The sequence below is a fragment of the Aedes aegypti genome, chromosome 1 (assembly GCF_002204515.2).
Source record: "Aedes aegypti strain LVP_AGWG chromosome 1, AaegL5.0 Primary Assembly, whole genome shotgun sequence".
NCBI classification, from domain to species: Eukaryota; Metazoa; Arthropoda; class Insecta; order Diptera; family Culicidae; genus Aedes; species Aedes aegypti.
This window is the reverse complement of record NC_035107.1, coordinates 42,379,125-42,405,603: the sequence shown is the minus strand read 5'-3', so window position 1 is coordinate 42,405,603 and position 26,479 is coordinate 42,379,125. Positions and strand designations below refer to the sequence as shown.

At 40.5% G+C, this 26,479-nt stretch overlaps 4 protein-coding genes across 15 annotated transcripts in view; 3 read left to right on the top strand and 1 right to left on the bottom strand.

Annotated features, from left to right (window-relative positions):
- The window catches only part of LOC5566555 (cation-independent mannose-6-phosphate receptor), a 552,122-nt gene that overhangs the window by 508,859 nt on the left and 16,784 nt on the right, over positions 1–26,479 (top strand). The gene's annotated exons all lie outside the window — the stretch shown is intronic.
- LOC5569414 lies at positions 2,018–2,768 on the top strand. The gene is made up of 2 exons (XM_001658456.2): positions 2,018–2,176; positions 2,246–2,768. Exons 1-2 carry the CDS (start codon positions 2,170–2,172, stop codon positions 2,533–2,535), a joined length of 297 nt encoding a protein of 98 aa, XP_001658506.1. The 5' UTR covers positions 2,018–2,169; the 3' UTR covers positions 2,536–2,768.
- On the bottom strand, positions 2,703–3,780 carry LOC5569413. Its single transcript, XM_001658455.2, has one exon. The coding sequence runs from the start codon at positions 3,761–3,763 to the stop codon at positions 2,789–2,791; it is 975 nt and encodes a 324-aa protein (XP_001658505.1). The 5' UTR covers positions 3,764–3,780; the 3' UTR covers positions 2,703–2,788.
- On the top strand, positions 18,315–18,908 carry LOC5573618. The gene is made up of 2 exons (XM_001660890.2): positions 18,315–18,464; positions 18,548–18,908. Exons 1-2 carry the CDS (start codon positions 18,458–18,460, stop codon positions 18,823–18,825), a joined length of 285 nt encoding a protein of 94 aa, XP_001660940.2. The 5' UTR covers positions 18,315–18,457; the 3' UTR covers positions 18,826–18,908.

The following is a 26,479-nucleotide window of genomic DNA, read 5'->3' as shown; positions in this document are numbered from 1 at the left end:
ATCCTGAAAGAAATTCGTCCAGAAACTTGGAAAGCATTCGTCCAGAATCCTGGAAGGGATTCGTCCAGAATTCTGGAAAGTATTCGTCCAGAAACCAGGAATGGATTCGTTTAAAATCCTGAGAAGGATATATCCAGAATCCTGGAAAGAATTAGTCCAGAATCCTGGAATGGAATTCGTCCAGAATCCTGGAAGGGATTCGTCCGGAATCCTGGAAAGGATTCGTCCAGAATCCTGGATGGGATTCGTCCAGAATCCTGGATGGGATTCGTCCAGAATCCTGGAAGGGATTCGTCCATAATCCTGGAAGGGATTCGTCCAGAATTCCGGAAGGGATTCGTCAAGAGTCCTGGAAAGGATTCGTCAAGAGTCCTGGAAGGGATTCGTCCAGAAATCTGGGAATGATTCGTCTAGAATCATAGAAGAGATTCGTGCAGAATCTTGAAATGATTCGTCTAGAATCCTGGAAGGAATTCGTCAAGAATCCTGGAAAGGTTTCGTCCAGAATTTTGGAAGCAATTCGTCCAGAATCCAGGAAGGAATTCGTTCAGAATCTTGGAAGGAATCCTGAAAGAAATTCTTTCGGGGGATTCGTCCAGAATCTTGGAAGGCATTCGTCCAGAATTCTGCAAGGGATTCGTCCAGAATCCTGCAAGGGATTCTTCCTGAATCCTTGAAATGATTCGTCCAGAATTCTTGAAGGGATTCGTCCAGAATCCTGAAAGGGATTCGTCCAGAATCCTGGAAGGGATTCGTCCAGAATCCTGGAAAGGATTCGTCCAGAATAATCGAAAGGATTCGTCTAGAATCCAGGAAGGAATTCGTTCAGAATCTTGGAAGGAATCCTGAAAGAAATTCTTTCAGAATCCTGGAAGGGATTCGTCCAGAATCCTGGAAGGGATTCGTCCAGAATCTTGGAAGGCATTCGTCCAGAATTCTGCAAGGGATTCGTCCAGAATTCTGCAAGGGATTCGTCCAGAATCCTGCAAGGGATTCTTCCTGAATCCTTGAAAGGATTCGTCCAGAATCCTTGAAGGGATTCGTCCAGAATCCTTGAAGGGATTCGTCCAGAATCCTGGAAGGGATTCGTCCAGAATAATCGAAAGGATTCGTCCAGAATCCAGGAAAGGATTCGTCCAGAATCCAGGAAGGGATTCGTCCAAAATCCTGGAAGAAGTTCGTCCAGAATCCTGGAAGAGATTTGTCAAGAATTTTGGAAGGGATTTGTCTAGAATCCTGGAAGGGATTCGTCTGGAAACCTGGAAGGGATTCGTACAGAATCCTGGAAGGGATTCATCCAAAATCCTAGAAGGGATTCGTCCAGAATCCTAGAAGGCATTCTGAAAGTGGCTCTTCTAGCATCCTGGAAGGTATGCTTCCAGCATCTTCAATGGGATTCTTCGAGCATCCTGGAAGTAGTTCTTTTAGAATCCTGGAAGGTATTCTTCCAGAATATTACTCCTCCAATATCCTGAATATATTTTTTCTTTTCTATTCTTTTTGGGCCCAAATGGTCGTGGAGGTTATCGCGAAGCTATCTATCAGCATGTACATGCTGAAGGTTGCGGATTCGAATCTCCTTGGTTAAGAATCTCTTCGGATTGAATTTTTTTCTAGACATTTCAGAGCCTAGTGTATTTTTGTGCTTACTTCACGATTTGCGAATACACAAATGGTGCAACTGCTCATAAGAAGCTATGCTGAGAATCTCTGAAGCGCTGTTTTTCTAAAGCGGAATAATTTTACTTTTCAGCAATATTTTGGTTCCTAAAAATTCGTCCCAATGTCTGATCAAACATACGCCTTCAAGTATACTTCCACCGCATCCGCTGCCGTTATCTTATCAGAATGCTTCTTATCTGCCTGTTTCAAATTTGCAACCCCGATTCGACTTCCATCCCGAAAAAAAAAACAAAAATCGCCAAACCTTCCATCAACACGAAATTGCATCCACCAATCTAATAGAAAAGCTTTTACCTGTTATCACCTTCCGTAGTACCAAGAAGCGCGAGGCGGTTATGCTCTTCGAAAATTTTCAATTAAGATGACACGATAACGCTTTCCAATAGGTGCTATAAAACCACCATTGGGCACCGACCAGGTGGACACTTTCGTTGCGCTGTGTCGTTGGAGGTCGTCATTTCTCGCCCGAAACTTTGCCATTGAATCATGAAGGGTACGTAATCGATTCCGAGTTTTCGGGTTTCCGTAGTCCCGACTGCTAACGTCTCGTTCGATCCCTTAGGTATCGCTCTGGTCCTTTTGGCCCTGGTCGTGGCCATTTCTGCCCGTTGCGTCCGCGACAATACCGATGGACAGCCGGGTTGCAAGAAGCAGGAGGAAGTGAGCCAAGGCATGTGGCGTCACAATCACGATCCCACCGCCTATTGGGAGTGCGAGAAGTTGAACCAGGCAGCTGTTCTTCGGCGATGCGTCAGCGACTCGGCCTTCCACCCTACGCTGCTGGACTGTGTCAGCTGGGACGAATGGGAATGGGAACCGACCTGTGCTCCACTGTCCCGACCGGACAACTGATCAACGCTTTGGAACCTTGGATTTGGATTATTTTTTAAGCTTCCCGTAGAATCTAAACACCTGCACAGGATGTAATTTTGCCAAGATTTCAGCATGCTAGCAATGAGTTGATATGGACGCTACTGTGATACTGTGATCGAACCATCTATGAAAACTTAGCGCGGCAATTGGGTTGAGGAGGTTGTCCCCCTAGTTTAATTCATCAATAAAGTCAACTGAAATGTTCTTCTGAACATGCTGGATCGTACTTAATTTAGATACAGAAGTCTTCCCACTGCCAGATGTGCAGACAATTCTGCATACCGGCGTGGAAGTAGGTGTTGGCGCCACAACTTCTTACCACGGCCTCCATCTGTCCGGATGCGTTCAGCACGCACTGGTAGAACTTCGTCCAGTCAGTGTGAGGGTACAGCTTGGGGTCTTGGAAAGAGCACAATGGCGTCGGACAGGTACCTCTGCTATGCTCCGTAGTTGTCGTTGTGGGACCCGGTGTTACCGGATCTTCAGTTGTCGTTGTAGGATCCTCTGTTGTGGTTGTCGTCGGCTCTTCTGTTGTTGTAGTCGTCGGCTCTTCTGTTGTGGTAGTCGTTGGTTCAGCTGTTGTCGTGGTCGGTTCTTCTGTAGTTGTTGTCGCTGGAGTCGTTGTCGTAGTTTCGTCCACTGGTGATGTCGTTGATGTATCCGTTTCTCCCTCAGGCGTGGGAGTCCCGATCGTCGTTACGTCGTCAAACGTGCAATCCTGTTCCCAATACTGCGCGTCCACGCATTGCTGTAGCGTATAGCTGAACAGGAAGCCTTCAGTACACTCTCGCCGAACCACCATCATTCCTCCATCGGGTCGTGGAATGCATCGCAGGAAGAAGCTGGGATCCTCTTCCGGCCACAGTTGTCTCTGGTCCTGCGCCGTCGCGCAAACAATTCTGGGACATTGAGGCATCTCCGGACCCGTTGGACATGGCTCGACCCATTGCGAGGGATCAACGCACTCTTGTCGACCGAAGTGGAACAACGTTCCGGATAGACAGGGCCTTCTCATCAAGTGCCACTTTGGCGGTTCGCAACGTACGAAGAAGTTGGGATCACGAAAAGGCCATAGCGTTGTGCGACCTTCCTGGCTGGAGCACTCGGGAACTGCGCAATCGACCTCTATGGCGAACGGTTTGCTGAGCGCACTACTACTCAGTGCCACCGAGCAAAAGAACGCGACCGCTCGGATTAGTCGCGTCATATCGCGGAAAGTGTATTTTCAAAACTGAATGAAATGCAAATGATAAGTGTGGTTTCAATTTTGACAGCCATTGCCGAGGGGTTTATCTAATCTCCGGATGATTCTACGAGGAATAACAAATCGATTTATTGTAGGTGCCTTTATCGACAATTGGAGGCACTTCGGAAGATAGAGAAGGCTTTTGGCGGATTCATAAACAAAGCTGGATCATCGCGTGAAAAGTCATAGGATCGGTGTTAAGTTTGTAATCTTATCGTTTATTGGCATGTTTAATATTACCATAGCACAAAATTATGACTAATCCTGGAAGAGGAAGCTTTGTGGCTCGTCGGAGCATCTTTAGCTTAGCATATTTAACAGACAGCGTGCTATTTATGTCTAGAAAAACTGATAAATTGTTTCTTTGAGAGCATTCTATTCCAACGTATATTCTTAAATAATTCGAAATTAGGACAATTTTTATTACTAGTTTCGGAATTAACAATATTTATAGCAGGTTTAGGGGTTAATTTTATGCTTTATTTAAAGAAAAGCATTCTGAAAGGGTAGGGATTTTTAAAAACCCTGGAAAGAATTCTCACAGAACTCTGAAAGAGAAGGCATTCTTCCAGAACCCTGTAAAGGGTTCTTCCAGCATCCATGAAGGGTTTATTTGCTTTATTTTGGAGACTTTCATCCGAAGACCTTCGAAGGGATTCTTCCTGCATCCTGGAAGGGATTCTTTCCGAATCCTGGAGAGGATTTTTCCCAAAACCTTGGAAAGGATTCTCACAGAACTCTGGATGGAGTTTTTCCAAAACTTGGAAACGTTTCTTCCAGAACCCTGGAAATAAATTCTTCCAGAACCCTGGCAAGGGTTCTTCAAGAGCCTTGATAGGGATTCTTCCAGAACCCAGTTATGGACTCCTCCAGAACCCTGGAAGGGATTCTATCAGAACCCTGGAAGGCATTCTCCCAGAACCCTGGATGAGATTCTTCCAGAACCCTGGAATGTATTCTTCCAGCATTTTGGAAGAAGTTCTTCCAAAATCCTGGAAGGAATTCTTCCAGCAGCCTGGAAATGATCTTCCAGAATCAAGAAAGGATTCTTCCAGCTCTTTGCATGGGATTCTTGCAGCACTTTGGAAGAGAATCTTCCAGCACCCTGGGAGAGACTTTCCCAGCTACCTGGAAGAGAAGGGTTGATTTGCTTTATTTTATTTTTTTATTCTCCAGAACCCTGTCATGGACTCCTCCAGAACCCTAGAAGGCATTATCTCAGAGCCCTGGAAGAGATTTTTTCAGAACCCTAGAAGGCATTCTCCAGAACCCCGGAAGGGATTCTTCCAGCATCCTGGAAGGAGTTCTTCCAGAACCCTGGAAGAAATTCTTTCAGCACCCTGGAAAGGATTCTTCCAGCACCCTGGAAAGGATTCTTTCAGCTCCCTTCAAGGGATTTTCGCAGCACCTGGAAGTGACTCTTCCAGCAACCTGGAAGAGATTGAAGGATTGATTTGTTTTATTGTAGAGACTTTACCCTGGAAGGGGTACTTCCCGATTTCTGGATTCTTCTCGAATCCTGGAGAGGATTTTCCCAAATCCTGGAAGTGGTTTCTTACAAATCCTGGATAGGGATTTTTCTTAAATACTCGATGGGATTTTCCTGAAACCTGGAAGGGATTCTTTTCGAATCTTGGAAGTGATTCTTCCAGAAGCCTGGGAGAAGTTCTTCCTGAATCCTGGAAGGGATTTTTCTCGAATCCTAGAAGAGATTCTTCCAGAATATTAGAAAAAAAAAACATTTCAGCATTCTTTTAGGGATTGACTCAGCATCCTGGAATAGATCCTGCATTTCGGAAATGATTTTTTTTTCAGGATTCTGGAAGAGATACTCACAGCATTCGTGAAGGGATTCTTTCAGTATCCAGAAAGGAATTCTTCCAGCATCCCATTTCCATTCCTATTCTAGTTCTCATTTCCATTCCTATTTTTATTTCCTCTCTCATTCCCATTCCAATTACCAAAGAAATTTGAAAAAGGTTCTCAAAGAGTATTGAAGAACTCTCAAAGAGCGGGTCCCCATGGGATTCCAGAAGAAGCTTCAGGTGTTCCATAATGTACCCAATTATTTACAATTTACGAACGATTCCCCGTGGATTCAAAGAGGATTGCAAAAGGTTTCCTTAGCTTCGTAGTGCTTCTTGAAATCCTCAATAACCTTATTGTCAGAACCCGAAGATAGAATTTTTCGATTTCTTAGGGGATTTACATAATTTTTCAAAGGTTCTTTGAAGTTCCCAGAGACTTCCAATCGATTTTCAAGAATGTCCAAGAATGTTGTTGTTTCCTTATAACCATCGAAGCGTTCCCAATTACTCACAAGGGATTTTCTGAGGTTCCGTTGATGATTCTAGAAACTTTCAAGGAATTTAAAGGTGACTCAGGGTAGCAAAGTGGCTTCGAAAGGTTTTCAAATGACCACCGGTACGCGCCCACACTGGTTCGAAAGAATTCTATGCATTTTGAAGATAATCAGAAGTAGTTTTGAATGTTGTTCTTTTTAATCCCACCAAAATCGCTTATCTTTTGACAGATACGTCATTTTAACTTTTCTTCAATACCTGTTACTCTCTAGGACAGGACGTGACAGCTAAACTAAGACTGCCCTGTTGTTTTTCCGTCGATAACCTTGACGATACAAAAACACTGGCTACCAGTATCCTTTTTATGCAAAGGAGATTGGGCAAAAATGTATGGAGTTTGGTCCCGGAATGTACACGGATGACTCATATATCATTTGAAAGATCTAAATGAGACAAGAAAAGTTTGATATGGGGCCAAAAATATTCGTCGTGTGAGAAAAAAGATATGTGTGCTGGAATGATGTAAAAAGGGGTATGTTTTAGACAGTTTTTTTATTGAATGATATTATCTTGCGCAAATGTTATGAATTCGTGCGTACGCATGTGCTTATGCATGTTTATAGTTTAAATGTTATTATTTCAAAAATGTAGTGATTTGACGCAGTTTTAAGGAGGCTTTGAGTTGCTACAATGTGAATACTTTAAACATACGGAGATAAAAAATAAAGATATAGGAATGTGCGTTTCAGAAACATGTCACTTTAGGTAACAGAACACAATTATCAAATTGTATTATCCTATATCAGTGTTCTAGCAATATGTTTGTATAAACCGGCGGTTTACTCAGGAAAGAATTTTCAGACAATATCCGTTTCAACATTACAGTGGTTGCGTTGCTGTATTCTTTACTATACTGATAGAAATACCTCGCTTGTGCTGCACAGCTGTAGCGTACATAATTTTACCATTGGAAATCCGCGCGACAGCTACCACACTTCTATCTTTGATATATATGCATCATACTATCGTGTTATTGCTACTCAGAGAAGGAGATCAGTTGAACTGGAAGTAGCTATAGTGTTTGACTGCTTGCTGTGAACAAACTGCCAATATTCCAAGCAGAACCATTTCAGTTTGCTATCGATGTCAGCTCCATTGGCAGCGCCAGAGCACTGTGCCTCCACAAATGCTTCGCTAAGATCGCTAAATACTCATGAGAATATGATTAATGTGAATGTTCAGAAGTAATAATAATTATTACGGAGCTGCATGACACACTTGAACTGGGAACAACTTCCATCGTGGTGAACGATATGCAAAAACATGAGATCGGATGGTGGTCGATCAACAAAAAAATGGGCAGGTTCAACGGCACTGATGATGACAAAAAGGCAGCTGGAACGCAAGTAGGACCGCCACCCAAGCTTCCGTATCAAGATCATAATAGGGATTAGAACACCAAGATGGGGAATTGAGATGGATGATTGGGTAGATCAGTGCTCTCCGACTGGCGAAGATGAATGTCCTATGCTTGATTGTTTTGCCGCCTTCATATGGTCATTCGCAGAATTTACTTCCAAGATAATAACCTCCCGTAGCAACATAACTGGCGTTCACCACAGCAAACGGAGTCTCGAACCGATCAGGTATTGATTGATGGCTTGCACATCTTCGACATAATCAACGGCAGAATCTATCGTGTGCTAACATTTACTCTGCCCACTACCTGATAATTATAAAACTGCGCTTAAAACTTCCTGTCGTTAACGACGAACAGTACCGACGCCCGCCTCAGCATGACCTTCAGAGACTGAAGTAGAGAAGATGACGCCACAGCATCGCTCCGCATCTCGAGCAATCGTAACCGGAATAGATTTTGCTTGCTGAAACCCTTCTTGGCTGTTGTACTACAGTAAAAGTAGCCATCAACTCACAGGTGAATCTTTGTGCGTCGAACGTAGTCTATGGTACAATTGTTTTGACGAAGGGTTTAGAATTATTCTAGAGGAGAAGAACGTGAAACACCATACAAAGAAGCGGAAGCAGTAAACCTGTTTTGATGGCACATGCTCCATGCTCCCTCTTACTTCGAGCAAAATAGACCGATATGCCGATAAACAATTTCAAAATACATGCACAGAGGTTCAAGGCAATGAAGATCATTTCTACGTCAGATCCCACCTTGAGAGTATTTAAAGATGCCGTTCAATAGCTGAAGAATAACACAGCAATTGTTAAGGATATTATATGAGTGGAACTCGTCAAGATCAGCCCGGAAAAGATGGTCGTTTGTCTGAATCGGCTGACAGTAAGAATCTGGGAGATATAACAGCTGCAAGAAGGGGTTATATACCCTATCTATAGAAAACGTAAGAGTTTATCTGTGTGTCCGTCCTTTATCTATCTGTAATACTTGCATATAGGTTATCAAGAACTTGTACACAAGTTACTGGAGGGTAATAGACGGAGAGAGAGATAGGCGATGATATAAGATATAGTTTGCACATTAGAAAAAAAATGTCATTAGGCTCCACGGCTTTCGTATACCAACTCGTAAAACGATAATGACTGACATTTTAACTTAAGACTGGTTAGATAATGTAGGAGATGTACTGTATGTGATACTAAACATCCACGTATGCAAAATACAGCGCGAGATGGCTTAAACTAGCGAGTTAGATTGTCATTGATTTGAACTCATGAAATCCTAAAACTACGCATATGTTACTGATAAGTTCAAATGAGCATTTCAACTCACATTTAACTTTCTTGATGCTGATGATGTTGTTTATTGAGGTAGAGCTGATGGTTTCATTGATCTTTTTGCAATACTCGTTCTGGAGAATTATGTACTTGAGCAAAAAAAATTACAATCAGTTCTCTTATAATACACCACCCACTTTTCTTTCACCACTGTTTCCCAATTGTTCTTATCGAATAAGGCTGACTTTTGTTTTATTTGAATATAAGTCGTAATATTACCTTATAAACAAACAATATCGTATAAGTCTGTTTAAAAACCGTTAGGAATTCTGATTAGTATAATGTGGGTAGCAGGATTTCGTGGAATACTATACTGAATATGCATATGTATTTTATAACGATTATTTATATTATTACGGTCTAACTTCACCATGTAATGTTTTCATTTCTGTATCAAAGTCCTAATTCACTTCTTTAAAACATAGAGCTTTTAATCATCGTATAGGTGTAGAAAAAATATATGTTTTCATTTTGAATCGATAACAAATATAGCAAAAATAAAATAAAAAATATAGAAAATCCATCTCAAACTATGCGGAATAACTTTTTTCTCCCACGACGGATATTTTTGACCCATACCAACTTTTTCTTGTCTTAGGGTCGATGTACCAATAGCCGCATACCTAAGAACAAAAATTCGTATAAAATCGAAAAATAATGCTAGCGTCATTATTTTTACATCATCTGATAGCTTTTTATCTTGGTTTTGTGGGAAAAATATAAAACCTACGAAAACTCAAATGTTTGTATTTATTATCGCGTGTGCCACTATAGGAATACATGTGCCTATAGTAGCACTATTTTTAATTTCTGTTCCTATAGTAGCACTAGCATCACGGCGTCGGCAAAATACTTATCAAAACCGTATTTTTACAAAACTTTTATATTTTTCCTACAAAGTGTGGATCTTAAGCTTTCGTTTGATGTAAAAAAAGTTATTAATTCATCAATTATTTCGTATAATAAAAAATAGTTTCTCTCAGTAGTGCTACTATAGGAACAATAGGTTTACTATAGGCGCAAGGGAGCTGAAATTTTAAGTAAAAATATTTTTTTCGATCATTTTCTGAGCAAAATCAAGATGTTAATCAATGGTACTTAGATAAATAAAGCCTGACCTTCATGTCAAAAAATGTTTTGAAAAGATTTATAGCAAAACGGCCGTGAAAAGTCACTAGTGCAACTATAGGGGACTGTCCACTAAGGGAACACCGACCCTACATAGATCTTTCAAATGACATATGAGTCATCTGTGTACATTCCGGGCCCAGATTTGCCCAATCTCCTTTTGTGAACAAATTCAAATATCAAGGCTCATAATCTGATTGTTTCTTGCACGCTTTATTCATTTAGCGCAATAGAGGATGCTATATTTTCAAACAATTAAGTTGAAATTTAAAACCGGTGATATTTTTAGAGAAAATTGACACAATTTACACTAGTTTGGTCTCAATTAGGTTTTTTATATTTATTTTAGCACGGTAGGAGTACATGATTTGAACTTGACATCGAATATAAATAGATTTGAAGCGAAAAAATTTCACGAAAAATTTCCAAACTTTTGATGATAATTCTAATTTATGAATTGGCAACACGGTCGAGCTAGTAACAAAGTACCCTGTTACAATCCATCGCAACGATGTGAAAGTAGGCCTTTGCCAAAACGACCAATGAGAAATGGTCTTTTTTGACAGGCAATTGGTTTCGTTTTTGTACTTTGACCTGTCACGTCTTGTCTTAGGTTACTCTTATTCACAATACTGCCGTGGATCGCAAGTCAGTCTCATCTGTGAAAAGTAGGCATTGAGAAAATGGGCTGTGAAGTTTCCAAACTCGTTTTCCATATGAATATTAAAAAAAATTACATATATCAAAAATCGTCTCATGGAGATTTTACTGTGCGATAACAGAGGTTCCCAGGGGTTCCCAAGTGCTTTGCATGAGTGGTGATCTCAAAGAGTTCTAACGGGGTTTTCAGAGATGCCAATGTGTTGTAGAGAATGATTTACAAGATGATTGAAACCCATTAGACATTCAATGAATGATTCCAAAGTATTACCAAGGTGAAATGGTTTCTGGGTACATACTTAAAAAGTTCCACGAATATGGTAATGTAAATTTTGCCGTACAATATTATATTGATGGCACAGCAGGATTTCCATGGTATTTTCATATTATTCTCACAGGACTCTGCGAGGCTTCCACAGAACTCCACTAAAAATCTAACAGGATTCCCAAAGAATACTCTCTGGATTCTCATAGAATTTCCCAGGATGCTCATAGAAACCACACGAAAATTTCCATAAAGTTCTCATTATTCTCGCAGTACAAGTACTTCTGAGGGTTTCGCAAAAAAAAAACTTAGAGAATTCTCACATGATTCATATGGAATTTTTAAGTGAGTCCCAAAGTAATTCCCCAGGATACTCCCAGGAATTCTAATTGTTTGTCACGTAAGTCTCACAGGCTTTCAGTCACGAATTAAGCGACAAGCACCGTGTGCGCTACACGAATTTTATCCCCAACAACTGGATCGAAACGTTGGCAATGATTTTTAATAATCATCGCTTAATTCGTGGATGAAAGTCGAAATTTACAATTTTCATCATCAAAGTCTAGTCAGTCTTTCTTAAGTCTCACAGGATTTTCTCCGAAATCACACCGGATCCTCTCACATCAGAATTTCCAGATAATTTGCACAGGACATTTATTAGAAATCCAGGACTCTCAATGTATTTTCAAACGATTTGCTCACTATTTCAAAAGTATTTCCACAGCATTTGTACAGTATTTCAACATAACTCTAACAGGATTCTCACAGTATTTCCACTGAAAGCCTAAGATTATCACAGAAATTCTAGGATTCCCATTAAACCAATTCCACTGAAATACCAGAATCCTCACTGTAATACTAGGATTAACACTGGATCCCAAACACACTGAAATACAAAGACCCATACCGGTCACAAACCCAGAATCCGCATTGGAATTCCAGTATCCCAACTAGTATCCTAGGATGCACACTGAAACACCGGAATCCACACTGGAAACTCATTATTCACACTGGAATCCTAATATTTTTACAATAGAACCCCGGGATCCACTTTAAAATAACAAATACCACGAAGGACTCTCAGGATACACATAGGAATCTCAGGATCCACACTGGAATCCCAATATTCACACCAGAAATCCAGGATCCACTATAAAATAACAAAAAACACAAAGGAACCCTAGGATACAGATAGAAATCTCAGGAACTACACTGGAGTCCCAAGATTCACACACTAGAGTCCCAAGATGCACAAGGGATTTCCAAGGTCCACAATGGACTCTCAGTATCAACAGTGCAATCCATAATGGATTTCTAGCGCCTACATGGGAATTCCAGAATACACCTTGGAATACCAAGATATATACTGGAATCATAAAACCCACACTGTAATCCGAGGATCTACTCTGCAATTCCACGATCAACACTACAGTCTTAGGATCCATACTGTAACACCAGGATTAACACTGGAACTCCAGGACCATAACTGGCATCCCAGCATCAACATTGGAATCCTAGAATCCCCACTGGAACTCTGGGATCAACTATGATATCTCAAGATCCACGTTGAAATCCTGCGATCCACACTACAATCACAGGATCTTCACTGAAATTTGACGACCCATCCTACTATTCTAGGATCCACATTGTAATTAAAGGATGCACATTGAAATACCAGGATTCACAATAGAATTCACACTAGGAATCAGGATCAACAATAGACTCCACATTTGAATCCCAAGTTCCACACTGAAATCTCAGAATCCACATCATAACCAAGGATCCACACTGAAATCCTATGATTTGCACTACAATCCCAAGATCCACACCGGAATCAAAGAATCCACACTGAAATACCAAGATCCACACTAAAATGCTACGATTCCCATTGGAATCAAACTACCTACACTGGAATAACAGGATCCACATTGCAGACCCTGGATCAACACTGGAATTCTAGAATACACACTGATTTTGCACCCCCGCTAATTTGAGCGGTACTTCATGCAAACCATTAATCAGATTAGAAGCGGTCAAATCAACATGGAATATGAACAAACGTCAATCGGTACTTAGATTATGAACAAACAGTAAACGATTGAAACCGCATATGTGTTGTTGAAATTCATGAACAGGTGTATTTGACTTTAGGGAATTGTCACTGACTTTTAACAATGTTCAAACATTCATTATATAAACGTTTGTAAGATTTTGAAGTTTACAGGTACACGACGAACAGGCTGGAATAGCCTAGAGCTAGACAATTTTAATGTGCAATATAAAAACGTGTTTTTGTTCAAAAACAGTTGACCAAATCCAAGTAACAACGATAGCAAGAATTAATGAATGGAAAAAATGTATATTTTATCGATTGAAATTTCTAAAACGATTTCTAGGAAAATTATTACTCATATTTGAAGTTCTGGACGAGTTTTTGACAAACTCTTTGATTTTTTTTTGGTTATTTTCCAAACCGTCTCTGGCTAATCTTCCAGAGGAGTTTGATGAGGATCTTTCAGAAAGCAGATTGAATAAATTCCCGAAGCAATTTGTAGAAGAATTCCTGGACGAAATCCCCGGAGGTATTGCTATTGGAAGGCCTCTGAGAAACTTCTGGAGAAAATTCCCGAAGGATTTCTTAGAAACAAATTATAAAGGGAAAATCCCTGATTAAAACTCTCGGAAGAATTCCTGAAGCAAATCTCTGGAGGAGTTCGCGGAAGAATCCTTAAAATCCCCTGAGCAATCCCTGGATAAAATTCCTTGAGGAATTCCTGGAGAAAATTTCCGGAAGAATCTCTGAAGGAAGGTCCGGGGATATTCCTGGTGCATATCCCCAGAGAAACTCCTGGAGGATATCTCCGGATAAATTCTCTAAAAAATTCCACGAAGGAATTTTTAGAGGAAATGCCTGGAGGATTTTCATAATAAAATCCCCAGAGAAGTTCCTGGAGCAAACCCCCGCATGAATTTCTGCAGAAATTCCCCGGAGGAATTTCCAAAAGATTTTCTGGCGGAAATCCTTAAAGGATTTTCAGAAGGAAATCCTCAGAAAAGTATTGGGCATCTACGAAAAAAATTCTGATGGAAATTCCCGAAGGGATTCGTGGAGGAAAACCCCGGATGAATTCCTGAAAGAAGTCCCCGTAGGAAATCCAAGGGGGAACTTTTGTTAGACCCATCGGAACAAGGAGGACTCTGTTGGAGGACTTGTTTGAAGAATCTTTAGATGTATTCTCGTAGAAAATCTTGGTGGAATTCCTGGACAAATTTCTATAGGATTCCCCTGAGAAATAGCCTGATGCTCGCTTTCCTTCTTAAAACACTCAACTTTTGCACCCTCACTTCCTACACGCAGCGAACTGGACTATCGAATTTTATACATTTTGCCTTATGAAAGGTGGAACGATCATTGCAATACGAACGCTTTATGTATCGTTTTAGCATCACTCCACATCAAGGCGTCGATAGGCGCGTGGTGTACGCACGGGTCTATCGATCGCAAGGTTCTTGGTTCGATTTCAGGTTGCCGCGAAAACTTTTTTTTGTTTTCAAATTTATGAATTTCAATCCGACTTCTTGTGGCGAATTTTCATAAGGGGTTCCTATGTTTATCGATAGTCAATTTGCCTTAGTGTAGACTACAAAGCTATTTCAGAGACAAAAATCCGAACTGGTAAACAAACATATGTCAAACCAGATTTGGAACAGCTCAAATCTTGGTCCAAATACAACCAAAAATGGACCATAAATTAGACCAGAAAACTGATATAAAATAAAATTAGAACCTTATTTGCAACTCCGGTACAAGCTCCATTTTTTACTGTGGTCAAAAAATTTGGACCGAACCTGTGATTTTGTCCACCGGTGAAGTTGTCCTAAGTTTGGTGAAGTTTGCCAGAATCTTCTACATAATTTTCTCGGAAACATGTTAACATTTTCATGAAAAAAGTCTACGAAATATTTACCTGAATTCTTCCAGAAAGCTAGCCTCTCTATTTTACTTGACACTTTCATTTCCCAATCACACTATATTTGTCTTTACATGTTACTAATATCTATTTCTTGTTGATGGAGTTTGAAAAGCGTTATCCAACGTCTAAAAACAACTAAATTAAACTTTTATAAACATTTGGTTAACATTATATAACGTTTCATTTGCCGTAGCAGTTCAGATTTATTACAGATGAGAAATAAATCTTAAAATTAAAAAAATGCTTATAAGAGAGAAAAAAAAGGTTTTCAATTTACTTAACCTAAATATATAACGCATTAATCGTAGCAATAGAAGATTGCAACAATTTTTGTCCAAAAATAATTATTATTTTATTTGACATTTTTTCCAATGTTTCAACATTGGATATTCTGTGTAATTCATTAGTACTATAGCAGGGAGGAAGTCTCAGAACCATATTCAAAATTTTATTTTGAATCCTCTGGAGAGCTTTCTTTCTGGTATTACAACAGCTAGTCGATATTGGTACAGCATACAACATGGCTGGCCTGAAAATTTGTTTGAAGATCAATTGCTGGTTCTTAAGACAATGTTTTGATTTTCTGTTAATAAGGAGATAGAGACATTTTACGTATTTGTTAAATTTGGCTTGAATACCTCCAATGTGATTTTTGAAAGTTAGCCCTAGATACTTAACTTCATCTGACCAATTTATTGGAACCCCTCTCATCGCGACAACATGTCTACTTGAAGGTTTCAAATAAAGAGCTTTTGGTTTATGTGGGAATATTATTAGTTGAGTTTTGGAAGCATTAAGAGAAATCTTCCATTTTTGCAAGTATGATGAAAAAATATCCAAACTTTTTTGCAATCCACAGTCACTCCACAGTTATGGATCAACTAAGAACAAACTATGATTAAAAAACATGGTGACGCTTTACTGCCCTTCCACGCCTACTTGTCCCATGTTCTATGTAAACCTTTTAGATCGCGGGACTAATATGCGTAGAACGGCAGTTTACAGAACAAAATTTCCTTCCTGGCACTGCAGAATATAGTTGTTTTTGAGAATGCACCTTAAAACTCGCGGTTATTTACCAAAAAGTGTCGATTTCGACGGAAGTTTCAAACGATGTCCACCCCACAGGTGTGGATCAGTGGTAGAGGAGAATCCTTATTATGGATCAATCGACTCATATTATGGATCAAAACACTATAACAGCAATTTATCTACGAGGTAAACGAATGGTGTGCTAGTGAAAGCATACTTTTTGGCGTTTTTTTTTCGGAATCGTCTTTATCTTTGATTCATAACTGTGGTATGGGTTTCAATGCCCCACAGTTATGAATCAACGCTTCTGGGAATACGGTTGACATTTTATTTCCTACGAAAAGAAAAAAAATTGCTAAAGCATATTATAATTGATTACGATGCTGCACAGATTTATGGTTCACGTAGGTAAAATGCGTTCTGCGTAATTTCAACTCTATTTTATGAGATATTTGCGTTTTAATCCAACTTTGATCCATATCTGTGTGCTATCCATGACTTTGGGATGACTGTACTACAGATAACACGCAGGCTTCGTCCTTTGACGAAGAGGCCTGTGTCATCCGCAAACGAAGATTTTTGACATCCCTGAGGTAAATCAGATGTGAAAATATTGTAAAATATTGGTCCCAAAATGCTGCCTTGATGAACATCAGCTCTTACAGGAAGTCTTTCAGACCTGGAGTTCTCATAATTAACCTGAAGTGTACGATTTGACAGAAAACTTTGGATTATTCTAACAATGTATGTTGGAAAACTAAACTTTTTTTAATTTTACAATGAAGCCTTCATGCCAATCACTGTCGAATGCTTTTTTTTATGTCTAGATGAGCAAGACCAGTAGAATAGCCAGTGATCAACTTTCAAAGACATCAACGAGTGATCAAGAACTTTACAGTTTATCCAAAGATATCCGAATTTACAAATGATCGGAAATGCTGTTTCTGGACACTGTGAAATTCTGGAAATCTACTAAAAATATCTGGAAACATGCAAAAAAACATATTGGTATCTCTTGAGAAACCGTTGAAAACTTTTGGAAACCTCTGAAAAGTTCATAGGATCTTCTGGGACGTTTTGAAACACCTAATAAATCTCCGAGCATTATCTGAAATTCTTTGAATTTCCTGACAATCCCTTAACAATCCGTTGAAATTTATTGAAAACCTATGGCAATCGTAGAGAAGTTCCCTTTAATAAATCTCAGAAAAGTTATGAAAACTTCATGGAGATCTTTTAAAAGCAATTTCAAAGAGTCCTTTTTCATACAGTCTTTGAACCCCAAAGAACCTCTGAACAACTCTGAAAACGCGTTCCGTTTATGCCTGAGAACTAATTCGGAACCTCTGAAAACATACAGACCCCTTTGGAATCGAATAAAGTGTTATTCGGCTACCAATGTTACCTGGGCTAGTATCCAAGATCTTTAAACTCTTTTGAATACTTAAAACAACTCCAAGAAAACTCTTGGAATCTTCCGGATGATTGGGTATGCCTTATGTTCTTTGAAAACTCTTAAAAACTTTGGATTTCATGACTAACGTGATAATCCTTGCAACCGCAATTATATCAGTTGTGTGTTACTTGATATGTTCCTGACTCGATGATCCTCAAAATATCAAGGTAAATACAGTTTTAAATTGTATTATTGAAATAGATCATATTTTTATTGGTGGAAATATCTCAGTAACTTCCTCTTGTTCTTCGCTCAGTGTACTTATGAGCACTTCCACAGTTATTAGCTGAGAGCTTTCTTTGCCGCCAAAGTTGCCATTTTCGCATTTGTACATCGTGTGGCAGGTAAGATGATACTTTATACCCAGGGAAGTCAAGGAAATTTCCATTTCGAAAAGATCCTGAACCGACCGGGATTCGAACCCAGACACAATCAGCATGGCTTTGCTTTGTAGCCGCGGGGTCTAACCACTCGGCTAAGGAAGGACCCTTATCTCAGTAACATCATCATCCATTGGAACTGCCGAGAAGAAAACCTTGAAGTCTGACAACTTTTATCAGTATGTAATCACCTTGTTAAAAGGTACACATGTATCTAGCAACAGTGCCATTTCTTCGAGCAATGACCGAAAAAAAATGATAACCAAGAGAAATGACGTTTTCAACCTCCCTTAGAAATTAAGATACATTCTCAAATTGTTAGAGTACGTCATCGCTGGTGCACTTGCGCTTGATCTATTTTTTGCAAACCAGATTTTTGCGTTCGAAACCTTCCGGACTGGCAAAAAAAAAAATCCAACTTGTTATCTGTGTTCACGAGCGTACAACATTTTCCCTTTCACAAGCACTAGAACATCGAATCTTATCACAATTTGCGATTTAGACAACGCGCGTATCTCCCAATCAGCGTGTAATCTCTGCAAACGCTGTCCTGTCAGAACCTGACGCTACAAAGCGAGCTGTCTCGGCACGATAACGGTTTAGATATAAAACTGCCCCCAGCCATCTAGGAAGATATCATTCCTGAACACACCTTCATTGGACACACGGACCTTGCCTTCTCCGCTCACACAAAATGAAAAGTAAGTAGCCCCCCGGCGAACTCCAGGACCAGGACTTAAACCCATAACCGAGAATCTTCTTCTCCAATTTCTTCCGCAAACAGCCATCTTCTTCTTCTTCGCCCTCCTGGCACTAGCCATGGGACAGTGCGTTCGCGACGACTCCAACGGACAGCCGGCCTGTAATGCCGCCGAGGTGGCCCAACGCTTCTGGCGCAACAACTGGGACCCCACCGCCTACTGGGAGTGCGTTACGGCCGGAACTGCTGCCACGGCCCGCCGCTGCCCAACTGAGGGTATGTTCGACTCGGCCACGCTGACCTGCATCCGCTGGGATCAGTGGGTCTGGACCGAGACCTGCAAGCCACCGAGCATGCTGTAGAGATTACAACGCATTAAGGGTACATATACTGTATTGCGGTGGAAGATGGTTGAGTAAAGTTTAAGCTTCACAGTGAATCGGAATGTGAATTGTTCTGGAGATATTCGATGACAGTCCTTGGAGACACAAGTTAACCTCAGTCAATTGGACAAAGTTCTAATAAATCAATGAATAAATAACACAGCGTAACAAAAATAACAATTTTGCGTGTCTTCTTCGCATTACGTCCTCACTAGGACAGATCCTGCTTCTCAGCTTAGTGTTCAATGAGCACTTCCGCAGTTATTAACTGAGAGCTTTCTTTGCCAAACTTGCCATTCTCACATTCGTATATCGTGTGGCAGGTACGATTATACTTCTATGCTCAGGGAAGTCAAAGAAAATTTCCATTACGAAAAGATCCTGGGCCGACCGGGAATCGACCCCAGACACCTTCAGCATGACTGTGCTTTGTAGCCGCGGACTCTAACTACTCGGCTAAGGAAGGCCCCCTCCAGTAGACTTCTTCTTCTTTTTTCTGGCGTTACGTCCCAACTGGAACAAAGCCTGCTTCTCAGATAAGTGTTCTTATGAGCACTTCCACAGTTATTAACTGAAAGCTTTCTTTGCCGATTGACCATTTTTGCATGTGTATATCGTGTGGCAGGTACGATGATACTATATGCCCTGGGAATCGAGAAAATTTCCATTACGAAAAGATCCTCGACCAGTGGGATTCGAACCCACGACCCTCAGCAGGGTCATGCTGAATAGCTGCGCGTTTACCGCTACGGCTATCTGGGCCCCTTCAGTAGACTTGGGATTGCTGAAAATATACGTATATATCTTCCTCCTTTGTAGCCTTATATCCTAGCACACACGATAGTGTGTTTGCTGGAAATGCGGTGATCGAGTAATGTCTCGAATCCGATTAGGCATACATATGATGGATCCTTTTAATGACATCTGTGGATATGCAGAGGTTTATTCAACAATGATAAACGCAAGGACATTGCCGACGTCGGTGTTGATTTTTAAATTTTTGAGCTCTCAATTTGTGCAAATTGTGAATGGTTAGCTAGCCAATGGTCATTGAATCTCTGTGTAACTAAGATTGTTCTAGTCAATCACGAAGTAGTAACTAATCGCTTCCCTTTATGCTCATGCTCATATGCGTTTACATCATTCTGCAACGTGTACTTTAGTGAATGTCAAAGTTATCGACCGCTTCAACAGCATTTCGGTGGAAGGAAAGTATCTTATAGGATTGGGGCAGTGCAGAATTTCTGGAGAAATCCCTGAAGAATTCCTGGAGATATCCCTAAGATTCTCCTGGAGCAATTCCTAAAGTGTTTCCTAGAGAAACTCTTGGAGTAATTCCTGAAGGAACACCTGAAAGAATTTCTGGGGGAATTCCGGAAGAAAATCCTGGAGAAACTCCTGAAGGAATTCCTGAAGTAAATCCTTGAAGATTTTCTGAAAGATTTCCTGGAGTAATTCCTCAAGGAACTCCTGGAAGAATTATCGAAGGAATTCATGGAGGAATTCCTGAAGGAGTTTTTGAAGGAAACTCTGGAGGATTTTCTGAAAGATCTGCTAGAGGATTTTCTGAAAACGCTCATGGAGGAATTCTTGAAGATACTCCTGGAAGATTTTCTTGAAGGAACTCTTGGAGGAACCCTAAAAAAACTTCTGTCAGAATTCCTGATTTATATGAATTATCAGTTTTTTTTTTTTCAATGTGGAAAATTTTACAGATGTTACGCGACCATCGAGGTATCCATGAAAAAAAAACAACTTTTGCTATGGTTCGATATCGACATACGGAATATCGAGTGAGGGAGAGATGACTGTATATGAAGGAACTCCTTCAGGAATTCCTCCATAAATTCTTTCGATAATTCTTCCTGGAATTCCTTCAGGAATTACTCCAGGAAATCTTTCAGAAAATCTTCAAGGATTTACTTCAGGAATTCCTTCAGGAGTTACTCCAGGATTTTCTTCTTAGGGATATCTCCAGGAATTCTTCAGGGATTTCTCTAGGAATTCTGCGGGAAGTGCTTTCAGGAATTCCTCCAGGAAATTCTACAGAAATTACTCCAGGAGTCTTTTGAGCAGTTCTTTCGGGAAAATACTCCAGGTATATCTTAAGGAATTCCTCTAACAATTTCTACATAAATTACTTTTGGAGATCTATAAAGATTTCCTCCAGGGTTTGCTTCAAGAATTGCCCCAGGAGTACATTCAGGAATTTTACCAAGAGTTCGTTCAAGAATTACTCCAAAAGAATCTTCAGGAATTTCTCCAGGTGTTCCTTAGAACTGTAATGCCTCAAGAGTTGCTTCAGAAGTTTCTACAGGAATTCCTTAAAAAGTTCCTTCAGGAATAACTCCAAGAGTACCTTCAAGAACCTTTCCAGGAGTATCTCCAGGAATTCATCACGGAGTTCCTTCAGTTATAGCTTCAGGAGTTCCTCCAAGCATTCCTGAAAGAGTTTCTTCTGAGATAAGTCCAGGAGTTCCTCCAGGTATTCATCCAGGAATTCCTCCAAATATACTTCCAGAAGTTCCTTCAGGAATTCCTTCAGGAGATCTTTCAGGAAATCCTCCAGGGTTTCCTTCAACAATTCCTCCAGGAATTTATCCTTGATTTCCTTCAAGAATTTTTCAGGAGTTCCTTCAGGATTTACTCCAGGAAATCTTCGATGATTTACTTCAGAACATCCTACATGTATTCCATCAGGGAGTTCCTTCAGGAATTCCTCCAATACTTCCTGTAGGAAACCCTTCGGGAATTCCTCCGGAAGTTTCCTAGGGATTCCTCCAGAAATTCTTCAGGATTTTTTCCAGTAGTTCTTTCAGGAATTCCGTCTGGAGGTTGTTCGGAAATTCCTCCAGGAGTTCCTCCAGATATTCCAGGAGTTCCTTCGGGAATTCCTTCAGGGTTATATTCAGGAATTCCTCCCGTAGTAGCTTCAGGAATTTTTCCAGGAGTTCCTTTAGGAATTGTTCTAGAAGTTCCTTCAGGAATTACTACAAGAGTATTTTTTTTTTTTCAGTATTTCCATTTTTTCGGATGTTTCGGGTTAGTTCCGGAACCATAAAATGGCCGTAATGGTCAAACATTCAGATTACTAAACATGAATTGTAAGAGTACTTCTTTCTTACAAACGAGAGACAAAGGAACTATCAGAAAATATATTTTTTTTGTATTTCCATTTTTTCGGATGTTCCGAGTTAGTGTTGGAACCATAAAAAGGCCGTAATGGGCAAACATTCAGATTATTAAATAAGAATTGTAAGAATACTTATTTTTCTAACAAACAAGAGACAAAGGAACTATCAGAATATATTTTTTTAATATTGCCAATTTTACGGATGTTCCGGGTTTGCTCCGGAACCATAAAATGGACATATCGGTCAATCATTCATTTCACTAAATCCCCCATTTAAGAATATTTTCGTGTGCGGCTTCGCAGCAAAACGTAATCATGACAGTTTATTTCAGTTCTATTAATTCTACTTGCTGTAAGGAACTCAGGATGATTCCAGGGCTCTAGGTGGCCAGGGCGAAGTCTCCGGTCAATAGGACCGTCACCAATCGATTCAGCAGCCTTTTTCCGATCTAGAATGGCCAAAATCATTTCCTGGAAGCTACCGTTACCCAGCTGAGATATTGATTTTGATTTTCTACAGAACTTTCTCCAAATATTTATGCAAAAATCATCCTAAAACTTAGCAACTTCCTCGAATCCCCCTGAAAAGTTTACTACTATAGGGTCAGGCGGGGCAAGATGAGCACCCTAAGGATAAGCGCGATTTAAGCCTACTTAATCGTTCTTATTTTTGAAAAATTGGTAACCATTCTCATTTTTTACATTATTACTTTGACCTCCACCCATTAAAGGTTTTAAAAAGTGATAAATAGTTTTCCAAATAACAACAAACTATTATTTTTGAATGTTTAAAATATCCGAAGATATTATCTTTGATATCTGATGGTGTTTATCTTCAACTAGCTAGATTGTTTAAGCTTTTATCAAATAATTAATAACTTTTATTAAATTGCTAAGATTCTAATTGAAAACCACTAAATTTTTTGTTTGTTTATATATTATTTACAAAAATAGTGAGGCCCAGATAGCCGTAGCGGTAAACGCACAGCTTTTTAGCAAGACCAAGCTGATGGTCGTGGGTTCGAATCCCACCGGTCGAGGATCTCTTCGGGTTGGAAATTTTCTCGACTTCACAGTGCATAGAGTATCTTCGTACCTGCCACACGATATACACATGCAAAAATGGTCATCGGCATAGTAAGCACACAGTTAATAACTGTGAAAGCGCTTATAAGAACACTGAGCTGAGAAGCAGGCTCTTTCTCAGTGCGGGCGTAACGCCAGAAAAGAAGAAGAAGAACAATAATAGTTTTGTATAAAGCCGTTACCATAAGTCAAGCCCTCAGCTAAATGTGGTTCTATAATTTCACACATTTACTAAATTTTGAACATGGTGCTCATCTTGCCCCAAGGGTGCAAACTTATTAATATAATCAAAACAATAGGCCTGTCCCAATTTTAATGCCAAACGCTTAAGTTTTGGCCAAAAACACATGTTTACTCAATTTTTTAATTTTCTCTTTTGTTTAAGTCCAAAAAACATTTGTCTAGATTTTGTCACACTTCTTGGCTTAAACTCAAATTTTGGGTGTATTTTGCTTTCCGTGTCCCTTGCGAAATGTCAGATTGGAACAACCCCAGTGTTAAAACTAAAAGCCCTGTGGTGTTTTTGTCGATTAAGCGAACGTCACACATGATCAAAAGTGTCAAGGTTCATTTATGGACCCAATTTTTAAATTGAAGTTTAAATATGATTTAGCCGTTATTTGAGCGGGAAAAATTGCTAAAATAGTTGCAGTAACATGCTCTTTCGTGACATTAAATAAAAACAAGATTTCATTAAACATTTTAGGACCCAATTGGAATATTTTTAAAATTTTATAAAAGTTTTACTCTAGATTATCTACAGAAGATTGTTCTATAACTATACGACCAAAAACATATGAATGATTTTTTTTACGCAACAAAAATCACTTTTGAGTGATCAAATCCTATATGAAAGGGTAAATTTTTGGACTACTATGTATTTTTGACAATATTTACGTTGTGTTAATGATTTTTTGGTTGAAATTTATTGCCGTCATATTAATTTAATGATATTCATCAGAACCCCAAATAATTTATTGAAAAACTTATGTAAGAACGACGCGCTCATCTTGCACCGGGTGCCCATCTTGCCCCACCTTCCCCTATAGCCGATAATTCCACCACGTATTCGTTCATAAATTTTTCCGTGGAAAATTCCTCAAAGATAGTTCTTGTTTTCAATGGAGTTTCCTAGTGATTTCTCCATGAATTCTGAAAAAAAGTGTAAAAGAATTCTTTGGACATTCATACTAAAATTCTGTCAAGAAATTACAAAAAAATGATTCAGGAGTTTTATCACGAGTTTCTCATAACAAAATTCTTGAAGTTCCATAATTGTTTGCTAAACTTGTTCATGGACTGCTCAACATTAACTTTTTAAAGATTTCTGAAAAATCTCATTTATGAATTTCTTTCAGAGTTTCTACGAGTGTTCAAGGATTCGTCTAAATATTTTTCCTGAATACATTCCATTAAAGATTAGCGCAATAGGAAGGTAAAACAAAAGAAAATTAAAAGAACTATATAACGTAACGCAAATAAAAATCGAGCTAGCTAAGTTACATCGAGGTATTAATGTATTATTAGTTGTAATACCTAGTTAAGTACTTACTTACTTATTTGGCTTTACATCAATTATCTTGATAAAGCCTCGCAAACAATAATTCGCCAATTCACTCGGTTCATGGCCGCTTCTCTCCATCCTCGACTGTGACCCACGCTCTCCAGGTCCTGGTGCACCTGGTCAATCCACCCAGCTCGCTGCGCCCCACGCCTTCTTGTTTCGACCTGATTCGTAGCGAACACCATCTTTTCAGGGTTGTTGTCCATTCTTGCAACATGCCCTGCCCTGCGTATCCTTCCAGCTTTAGCTACCTTCACGATACTGGGTTCGCCGCTACACGCCGTTCTCCTGTACGCCGCCGAAGATCGTCCTTAGCACTCGACGTTCGAAAACCCCAAGAGCTTGCAAGTCCTCCTCGAGTATAGTCCACGCCTCATGCCCGTAGAGGACTACCGGTCTTATGAGCGTTTTGTACATCGTACATTTGGTGCGGGGGTGAATCTTTCTTGACCGCAGTTTCTTCTGGAGCCCATAGTAGGCACGACTTCCGCTGATGATGCGCCTTCGTATTTCCCGACTAACATTGTTGTCAGCCGTCAACAAGGATCCGAGGTAGACGAACTCGTCCACCACCTCGAAGGTATCTCCGTCTATCGTAACACTGCTTCTTAGGCGGGCCCTGTCGCACTCAGTTCCGCCAACCAGCATGTACTTTGTTTTCGACGCATTCACCATTAGCCCGACTCTTGTTGCTTCGCGTTTTAGATGGGTGAACAAATCTGCCACCGTTTTAAATTTTCTCCCAATAATATCCATGTCGTCCGCGAAGCAAACAAATTGTTCGGATCTCGTGAAAATCGTGCCTCGACTGTTAAGTCCGGCTCTCCGCATAACACCTTCAAGCGCAATATTGAAGAACGGGCACGAAAGTCCATCGCCCTGTCGTAGTCCCCGCCGAGACTCGAACGAACTGGAGTGTTCGACCGAGATCTTCACGCAGTTTTGCACACCGTCCATCGGCCTTGTTGTTCTTGAGCTGTTGAATGGCATCCTTAACTTCCCCCATCGTGGGAGCTGGTTGGTTTCCGCTGTCCGCTGTGCTGACGTAGCCATCGCCTTCGTTGTCCTGACCTTCTGTGCCTGTGTTCTCTGCGCCATCCAGGTGTTCATCGTAGTGCTGCTTCCACCTTTCGATCACCTCGCGTCCGTCCGTCAAGATGCTCCCATCCTTATCCCGGCACATCTAAGCTCGCGGCACGAAGCCTTTGCGGGATGTGTTGAGCTTCTGATAGAACTTCCGCGTTTCTTGAGAACGGTACAGCAACTCCATCTCTTAGCATTCCACCTCTTCCAGGCGGCGCTTTTTGTCCCGGAATAGGCGGGTTTGCTGTTTCCGCTTCAGTCTGTATCGTTCCACGTTTTGCCGCGTACCATGCTACAGCATTGCAGCCCGCGCTGCATTCTTCTCCTCTAAAATCTCCTGGCACTCCTCGTCGAACCAATCGTTTCTTGAGCTCCGTTCAACATATCCGATAATGCTTTCGGCAGCGTCGTTAATGGCTACTTTGACTGTCCTCCAGCAGTCCTCAAGAGGGGCCCTATCGAGCTCGCCCTCATCCGGCAACGCTGCCTCAAGATGCTGTGCGTACGCATTTGCGACATCCGGTTGTTTCAGCCGCTCGAGATTGTACCGGGGCGGGCGTCGGTACCGTACATCATTGATGACGGATAGTTTTGGGCGCAGTTTCACCATCACCAGGTAGGGTCGGAGTCAATGTTAGCGCCACGATAGGTTCTGACGTCGATTATGTCGGAGAAGTGCCGTCCATCGATCAAAACGTGGTTGATTTGCGATTCAGTCTGCTGAGGTGATCTCCAGGTGTACCGATACGGGAGGCTGTGCTGGAAAT